At 44.6% G+C, this 9,723-nt stretch overlaps 1 protein-coding gene across 1 annotated transcript in view; it reads left to right on the plus strand.

The window, feature by feature from the left end:
• The window catches only part of ADCY5 (adenylate cyclase 5), a 230,371-nt gene extending 220,742 nt beyond the window's left edge, over positions 1-9,629 (plus strand). Inside the window, exons 18-21 of the mRNA XM_063340647.1 lie at positions 1,844-2,107; positions 2,457-2,661; positions 3,482-3,606; positions 5,102-9,629. Of these exons, the coding sequence (XP_063196717.1) occupies positions 1,844-2,107; positions 2,457-2,661; positions 3,482-3,606; positions 5,102-5,230 (723 nt within the window). The 3' untranslated portion in view covers positions 5,231-9,629. The remainder of the gene's footprint in view (positions 1-1,843; positions 2,108-2,456; positions 2,662-3,481; positions 3,607-5,101) is intronic.
• The last annotated feature ends 94 nt before the right edge of the window (positions 9,630-9,723 follow it).

The following is a 9,723-nucleotide window of genomic DNA, read 5'->3' on the forward strand; positions in this document are numbered from 1 at the left end:
GGCAGCAGTACCGGGTAATGCCACGCTTTGCTCCTGTCCCTGGGTTCAGTATTAATGTTTTCACTACTCCTGCCCACGAGTGATGTTGGGGTATCGTATGCGATTCTTAAGCAAGCAATACAGGTCTCATAGCCAGGGAATCGCAGGACCCCAGGTTTTCTACAGATTATTTACCGTCTGGATGCCAGGACATCATTCAAATACTAGGTCTCAGAGGTTGGAGTAGGAGGCACTGAGGAAGCATCAATTAATTATTTGGGAAGCAGATAAACATTATTATCCTCATTTATAAATGGTAAAAACAATGGGCAGCATGACCTGACTTGCCTGTTCCAGGTCTGGGCTCAGCTGGCCGAAGCATTTGTTTCCCCAGGGAGAGCCAAGTGTTTTCTTTGTTCTGTCCGGACAGATCACCTTCTGAAGGGTCCTTCCTCATTTAACTTAATTTCCAGTTTCAAATATCCTGTTTCAGAAACCAGTATCCATGAGCAAAGTTGTAAGCGCTTTGCAAGTATTTCTTGTGCCTTTATCAACATAAGGGATGTGGGGAGGTCGTCCCTTTTCCCCTCTCAGAGTGGGCGCTGGAGAATATGGCTGAGCTGGTTTTGTCCACACCAGGGCCCAAATGTGCCAGGAGATTCTGCCCTTTCGTAGGCTCCAGCTCTCCAGCAATGACAAAAGTCATTGGGGAAAAAAAAGATTTGAAGAAGACCCATTTGAAAAGGCTGTACATTTTGCCTGGTGCTGAAGCTGAGGGTGCAGCACGCAGGACGGCTCTTTGGGGCTCCCGTAAGCTGCATCGCTCTCTGTGACCCCTGTCCCCAGTCCTTGCCTGACACTGCTTTTTTCCTTTACTCTTTGCTCAGAGATATTCAAAATGTCAAAAAAGTAAAACAAGGGGAGAAAAATACTGCTACCGTCAGGTAATGAGGGGGAGAGGTGATCAGTACACACACACCTCTCTACCTTTACCTACAACCACAAGCAAGGAATTGAAGTAGTGCTGGTATTGTGCAAGTCTGCAAGGAGAAATGAAATCCCCAGAGAGACGTTATCTGTGAAGTCTGAGTAATCTAGGGAACTCTAAATGCTTCTTTTATTTTAAAGTCAGCTAGGCCTAGGAACATCCTAGGTATGTCCTTTCTGAAGTGCTGATTCCATCCGAACATTAAACCCAAATCCACACCCATGAGCACAGAAAGATGACCCATCCTCCTCAAGTTCCCCTTCACCCAGGCGTACCCCCACTACTATGGGAGACATGGGCCTTACGAGCTGGTGAAAAGTCCTCTCCAGAGGGTCAGACTGGCCTGTTTCACAGGCTCCATGGTAACTGTACTTCATGACCATCACTGCACCCCAGAAAACCTTGTAGAAAAGGAGGGTCCTTTTATTTAGCTACGTGAGCGGTTGGTGGGGCAGGGTGAGGATTATAATGCCACTCACACAGTTAGACTTCAGCAATAATTAAGCTGTCTTTGTCTTCTTGAAACCTGTTGTGCTTGCCTGGGAAAGCCAAATGTGTGTTTTCATGGATGGCGGTGGAATTACCCAAAAGGAATAGACCTTGTGCAGGTTACCCAATTCAGGGCCCAGAAATATAACAACGTTGGATTTTGGTGTTATTCTGTGCCTGCTTTTACATACACGTGTGCACACAAAGAGATGGACCATCTGCCACTGCAGAACACAAGTTTCTGCATCTCTGGTTCTTCCCTCCTTTGCAGTTTCCCCCTTTCTTCTGTTTCTGTCTTCCCTGCGAGTTCATTTTCAGCTTTTTCATCCCTCCCCAGAGCAGTTACAAAAAGAGTAAGCACATCACTCTCTCTCCCTCCTAAACCAGGCCACTGAAGAGAAAGAAGAAATGGAGGAGCTGCAAGCTTATAACAGACGCCTCCTCCACAACATTTTGCCGAAGGACGTGGCAGCCCATTTCTTGGCGCAGGAGCGGCGAAATGATGAACTGTACTACCAGTCCTGTGAGTGCGTGGCTGTCATGTTCGCCTCCATAAGCAACTTCTCAGAGTTTTATGTGGAGCTAGAAGCCAACAATGAAGGGGTGGAATGTCTGCGACTGCTCAACGAGATCATTGCTGATTTTGATGAAGTAAGTCACAGAAAATCTAGATGGACAGAGTGAACTGGATCAATGAGCTTATTTGTGCTTTGCTGAGCTCCTGAAGGAAGATGGCTTATTGAATCCTTGTGCCATGGTTCATTTCTCCTCCCTCTAGAAGTCTTTAATTCTTTTTTTTTTTTTCACATTAAAATCCCTTTTATTCCCTTATCACTCCTCCGAATACCTAATCCCCTTTCTTCCTGTACTTTGAGTAGTGGAGGCCCTGTCCAGTACTTTGTAGCGCTTGCCCAAGGTAGGACACGTGGAAAGGGTATTACCAGCATGTATGTGTTTGTCAAGGTTTATTTGTTTCTTTTGTTCTTCTCTTGTGGAACAGATAATAAGTGAAGATCAGTTTCGGCAGCTGGAGAAGATCAAGACCATCGGCAGTACATATATGGCTGCGTCAGGCCTCAACGATTCCACTTACGACAAGGAAGGGAAGACGCATATTAAAGCTCTGGCTGATTTTGCCATGAGGTTAATGGACCAAATGAAATACATTAATGAGCATTCATTCAACAACTTCCAGATGAAGATAGGTAATGTCGCTGTGTTTACAGGATTAAGTATTGGTAATGGTCACTCTGAGCTGGGGATTTTATGGAGACTAAAACCATAGATGTTTCCTTAGCTGTGTGGTGATGTTAATTGTCTTCTGCCTGGTGACTGCAAAAATAACCTCTTTGGCCACTCTGAAACATCAGGGCAGTTTTGTTCGGGCAGCAGCGTTATTACCGAAGCTCCCTGGAGCATTAGAAGCAGTTGGGCGACTGACCTTGGTGCAGGTGAAGCTCTTACCACAGCATGGTCACACATGGTGGTTGAGCTTGGGCTCATTTTGCCTGTGATGAACTCCCTGCCACCACCCCCACGGTCCCAGGCTCCACCATTCTTGGATGTTAAGTTGTCTTTCAAGTCAGGGAATAACAAGAGACAGAAAAGGAGAAGAAATGTGTGGATGTCAAGTGTGGTATTTGTTGTGGAAGGCCGCTGGGCTGCTGCCTCGCAGGCGCTCAGCATTGCAGCAGCTGTGTGCTGACTTCCAAGTGAGCATTTTGCTTGGCAGCCGGATGGCAAATAAACCTTATCCTGTTATCTGGTACTGCAAAGTAGCTCTGGATTGAGCAGATCCAGCCCGTGCTGCCAGTCAGACAGGCATAATGGATCAAAGCAGCCAACTTCTCTTGAAAAGTTTCTTTCCCCACAGCTTGGCTGTAGCTTCACATGTCAGGGTAAAGCACAGCTAGAACCAATGAACCTCAGGATGGTTTTTATCGTCTGAAGTATAACTTGCCTCAAGCTTCACATGGTTTGAACATGATGGATCTAAGCGTTGTTGGATTTCTCCTCTCCTTCCAGGCCTCAATATTGGTCCTGTCGTGGCTGGGGTGATAGGAGCACGCAAACCCCAGTATGACATATGGGGCAACACGGTGAATGTAGCCAGCCGCATGGACAGTACAGGTGTGCCTGACAGGATTCAGGTAAGGAATCCACTGGAAAGCTTACATTGCCAGCCCTGTGCCACTTACACATTTTGAAACTTAATTAGAATTGGAATTTGGTTTCCATTTCTTCCTTTGTGCCATACATTTATTTACACAGTACTGAAAGAAAAGCCAGCTGGGGAATGGTGGCGCTACCATCAAGTTTTGCCTTCTAATCGCGACCAGTTCTGCGACCTTGGCTCAAAAACTTGCAGTTGAGTTCTGGGTGGAAGAAGTGTTGAGCTGTTGAGCCGAGTTTCCTGCCTCGACTGCCTCATTGGCACGATGAGCACGCTCCTGCGGTGATGCTGACTCACTCGTGCTGCCAGCTTTGCTGTTCGGCTACGTGCAACTGCAGGTTGCTTTATTTTCCAAGGGCTTGATTCAGATCTGCATTTCCGTAATTCACCGCTCTGTTCACAATGCCATATGTGTTGTGAGGCTAGGAAGGATCCAGGCAGCAGCAGATCAGCAGGATGGGGATATATAGAGAAAGAGGACGGTTTAAGGGCTTCATCGAAACTCTCTTACAATCAACCATCTCCCGGGCCTTCAGACAGCGACTTTTCCAGTGATTCAGTTCCACTGTCCTGCTTTCGCTGAGCCAATGTCCACAGTAACAGATTGTCATTCCTTGGGAAAGTACCGAAGGGATGTAAAAATAGTTAGAGTAACTGACGTAAACCGCAAGAGGGGAAACCATGCTGTTTCTTTCCAGTGAAGCCGTCAGTTAACTGGATCAATATTTATCCAACACCCTTTAAACTTTCACACAAGATGGTCTGCGAACAATTTTCATTCTAGTTAGGCAAATCAGCACAGCGATGTTACAGCAGTAGGAAGCCAGAAATAGAAATATTTAAAGCCACCTGAAAAAGGGTGAGAAACTACATTGTAATAAATAAATATCTCGGGAAATCTGGTCTTTAAACTGCTGCTATTCTGCAGCACAAGTGATTATTTTTGAATGGCATCTGCAGAGAGAATTTGGATGCTGGCTAGACTATTCCATTCATTCCGTCTTTCTCATTGCCACTACCTTCTCCTCCATCAGAACAACTCCTCCTAACTTGTACCTCCACTGTGTAATTTGTAAGTAATTTCTGAGGACTTTTTAAATATGGTTAACCTGTTTTCCTACTACCGCTCCGGTGACAAAATGAATGCATCTGAGTAGACTGAACTGCCAGGTGCATTTTTAAAAACGTGACTCATTTGTTTCTTTTTATCCTGTGACCTGCTTGAAAAACGTGGTGTTCCCCCCGTCGTGTACTGTCTGTGACTTCTGTAGTTTCTCAGTTTCTAAAGGTTGTGTTTGTGCTGCAACTTGTGCCAGCCTTTTCATTAGTGATCGATATGCAGAAGTCGACCGACTTTTAGAAACAAAATAGTTGATCCTACTTTAATTTTGTCTGTGGATTACTCCAAAAGCAAATGAAAAGACTGTGTGAGGGTTATGACAAGCATCTGCCTTCTCTTGTTTATTCTGCAGGTAACCACAGACATGTACCAGGTTTTAGCAGCCAACAGCTATCAGCTGGAATATCGAGGGGTCATTAAGGTCAAAGGCAAAGGAGAAATGACCACCTACTTTCTAAATGAAGGGCCGCCGATTAGTTAGCACTGATTGCAGCATCGCTCGGAGATGGCATTTGCATTACACAAGATTGTGAATCAGAGAAGAATCGCTTTTTTGGCAGTGAAGCCGACAACGCAGCGCAGCCGAAATTTCACACCGTGACTCTAGAGCTGGTATCAGCAAACTCTTTGGCCACCCACCATGAAAGGCACTCGAAAGAAACCACCTTGGAGTTGTTCCTGGCTGAGCGCTAAATCGACCAAAGATGTGTACTACGCAGTTCACAGATAAGACGTGAATTTGGAAATTTTAAAAAAGGCTGCTACCACAGGATGATATAAGAAGCTATTTAAGTATTTATTGACGCAACACAACATTTACTTGGTTGAAGGAATGTATGATTCACTACAAAGCATTATTTTGGAATGGATTTGCACTCCCGTAACGTTTCCATCCCATACCGCCAGCTATTTGAAGTGTACCACTGTGCTTTTATTAGCTGTTTTGAATGGGCTTTCAAAATTGACACCCACTGTTGCAGCACACAAAAAGGCCTTTTAGAAGGGCATGGGTAGTGTTTTAGTGTGAAAAGACATTATAGCCCTGGCCCCCTCTTTTCCCTTCTTCTACATGGCTAAATGACTGCTCCTCGGAGCGGGGCTGGCACGTCTGATGAAGGGGAAGAGCACGACAACGCAAGATGGCTCTACAACCATATTTATTAAAAAGTCTTCTGTGCTCTTCTTTGGTATATATCAGTTTACATGGGAAAGACTAGATGTAAACAAGAGACACTTCGTGGGGGGAACGCCCCTGAAAGTTGTTGTGGTTTTTTTTGTATTTTTTATTTTGTAATATTGAAAACATGGAGATCTAACAGATATACCAAATTCTATATTTTGTAAATTATATATAAATTAGAAGGCAGGCTGTCCACACCGAGGTGTGGTGGGAGGTGTATATAACCTGTAGACTTTTGTGTAATTTTTTTTTGTGCATAATACTCCGAACACAGACTTGGCAGTTTTCAGATTATCACTATACAATCAACCAACAGCAAACAGGTGAGTTTCCAGGCTGAATCAGATGCATTTTAAACTGGAAAAATCCAGAAAAACCTACAACCCCAAAGAAGAGGAAAAAAACCAAAAGGCGGTAGTCACAGAGTTGTTCCATGCAGCATTCAAGCGAAGGGTGGCATCTTAACAAATGGAAACAGGACCTTTCAGTTTTAGCTACTAAGACGGTATCAGTCAAACGTCAAAAAGAGCTCTAAGCAAATCTTGTAGCTAACTCTAATAGGAGCTCAAACCACAAAACTTTTCCTTTAAAAAAAATCATTTTTCATAAATGGTCTTACTAGGATCCTGCTGATATGAGAGCTGTCTGATATTGTAACTGCCATTTGACATTACAAGGAACTACGTACTGCAGCATCGAGTTGACTTTCCTGTAGTAAGCACTTATTTAAACTGAGTCACAGATTTTCAGTTTTCAGGAATTGGGTGATCTTCAAGAAAGGCTATGATGGCAAATGTGTACATTAGGTGGTTGACCTTAAAATACAGTGCCATTAATATTGTGTTGGACATCTTTCTGACTAGTGGGGGCTTATGAATAGTTCACTGTTATCATTTATGTACCTTTTTTAACTACTAAAGAAAAATCCCTTGATATTTTATTAAAAAAAAAGAAAAGAATTTTAAAAAAAAGCTATATTTTTTATATTCTATGAGGTGAGAGTTTTGATATTGAATTTGGCTAGCACTAAAAATGACTCCAATCTTTTGACATTTAATAAAGTTCTTTTCCACTCTTCTCAGGGCAGAATTATTGTAGTACTAACAGCTTAATGATTGCACTATGGTGGTGGTGATTTATTTTTTCCTACTTGACAAGGAGAATAATCCATGGGCCTGTCTTAATTAATTTGCCATATTGCTAAGCATAACCCGAGCATTAAGCCATTTAAACCCAAGTTTAAATGGCATCGCCCCTTTCCTTCCCTCCTCCACTAGGAAACATCTCTGAAAAGTATAGTATATTGACTTCTGTAAAACTGCCAAGTCTGCCCTTGTACTATACTTTTGCTCCTTTACATCTTTCCTGGTTTGCAAAATACTTCAGTTGCATCACGCCATTATGCCTTTCTCCCCCCACCTCCACCTTCCATCCCTTTTACCCCTCACTGAGTTTCATTACCTTCATGCCATACACTCCATTTGTTTTAGGTTTGCTTTCTGCTTTACGAAAGTCTGCGGTCTTCTTAACTTTCGATTCATCTTATGAAGTTGTGTTGTCAATGAAATTTCAAGTCCCCGGTATCTCTAGCTGTGATTGTTGACAGTGTGTCATGATCATTTCAAGGGGTATTCACACACTCTTTACTCTGGATCTTGCAAAAATGGATACAGTTATGATTTCCCATGGAAATTGAAATCTATTTAAGTAATTTAACTATATTAAACACTGTTTCACTGGTAAAGTGTCTCTGTTTTATTTTAGCTGCATCTGGGTAGTGATCAGGCCAGAAGTTGTGTAGGAGATACTGATTTTGCACCCAGGAACGTCCGGTTTTTGCCTAGGGCTAGCTGCCTGGCGGCTGGGAGCACACCGGGGCTAGCACTGCCCAGTCACCGAGCCTCGGGGGCTTCTTTGCACAGTAAACATCCCCCGCATCCCTCTTGTGCACCCACTTGCCTTGAAACCTTAGTCTGGGGATAGCTGACAGAGCCGCGTTGTGGCACGGTGGTTAAATATATTGGTATAACCGAGTAGCTTAAAAATGATTAAATTTTTTTTCTGGCTTATTTGAAAAAAAATAGTGTGTATTTTAAAGAGTACAGCACCTTTGCCAAAGAATTCTCCAGGTATCTTGGTATTTGTCCTCTCAAGGACACCTGGAAGGAGGCAGCAGCGCTTGCCAATGCAACATTTTCAGTCTGTCCAGGTGACAGTAAATGCTACACAACTACACCAATTAACAGAAGCCTGAAGTACAACTGAGAAACAGCTCCCTCTTTCAACTGACTTTTTTAGTTGAGGAGACGTTACACAGGCAACTAAAGACCGAAAGACTTATTTACAATTACAAATCTGTTCTTTGTCAGGAGGGCTTTCATTAAGTGTACTGATAACATAGCTGGTTAAGAAAAAGCCGTGAAGTACTTAAGTATCAGCCTTTAAGGGGGATGCCGAAGGACTATTTAATACTTTATATGTTCTACACGCTCAAACAGCAATTCAGGACATTTTTCTGATATAGGTGGGTTTTGAAACTTACCTGGAGAAGGATATTTCCCAGGGGAGGGAAGCCAACAGCCTCCAGTGCTGTGCCCTCTTGGTTAAATTCCTCTACCCGCTGCCCGACTGAACTATTTTCCTCCCACACAGAAAGCATTTTGATGAATTTTTAGGTGTTTAGCCACTTTTCCCCAACACAAAGCCGGCCGCAGCAAGTATCTGCCTCCACTTAATAAAACGATACATTTGGGATGCATCAAACCTCTTGCATGCGTGTCTTGCATGCGTGTCCTGCGCTGCCACTATCCCTGGCCTTGCTGTCTGTGCATTACACAGCATGCATGGACATCAACATTTGGCCAAAAACTATGCCCAGAGGCAAATATTTTCATTCTGTTAACCTTCCCGGCTGCTCCTCAGGGCACCATCTCTTCTAGTTTGAAGTATGGGGACTGGCAGGGAGAGAGAACTTGGGATGCAGCCTGAAAAAGGGGCAGTTCAGCTGTTTTAAGCTCAAAACCTCCATTTCCATTCTCTTGACCCTCTCTGTCAATTGAAGGAGCCAGAAGAGCCTGAGCAGGGCCAGGGCCGGGCCTGAGAACACTGAATTTCAGGTGGGATGGGGGACAGCAGCAGCAATGTTCTTCTGCCATCTGGCAGCCAGGTACCTTACTGTAAAAAGCAGGGTTATATTTTTAATTTCTGTCCCTCAGCACCTCGCTGCCCGCGCCTGTCCTGCTCGGCCCTTTGGTCGCAGTGGTGGTGGCGGCTGTTGGTGCCAGCCCCATCACCGTGGCTCCTGCTGAAAGCCGGTGCGGAGAAGATGGGGTAAGCAGGCAACAGGCGCTACGTGGGAATTAGAGTGGCCGGGTGAGAGCCCAGCATTGACAAGCTCAGAGGCAATGCTGGTGCAGCACAGCACAGGCGCCATTTGAATTAAAAGCCCCACAGGAGAAGAGCGAGAGAGAGAGAGTGCGCGCCCCCTGTAAGCAGCTGGCCCCGAAGATCTTTTCTTTAAGCACAGAATTTCAGATGCAAATAACTATTGCCATCTACTGGAAACAGACTCGCATAGCCTCAGCCAGGCGATGTTACCACTGCTGCCGAGTAACCCCCCAGGATCAGGCTGAATGAGACACCAGCACCTGCACAAACCCCCCTCCATCGCCGGGAGGGGAGCACTTCACAACCTAAAGGCTCCTTCCAAAGCAACTGATTATACACAATCAATCAAATGCAACTTACAGACCCCACCCCACCACTGCCCCCCCCGGCAGCACAGCAGTCAAAGG

This window comes from Chroicocephalus ridibundus, chromosome 7, assembly GCF_963924245.1.
Source record: "Chroicocephalus ridibundus chromosome 7, bChrRid1.1, whole genome shotgun sequence".
NCBI classification, from domain to species: domain Eukaryota; kingdom Metazoa; phylum Chordata; class Aves; order Charadriiformes; family Laridae; genus Chroicocephalus; species Chroicocephalus ridibundus.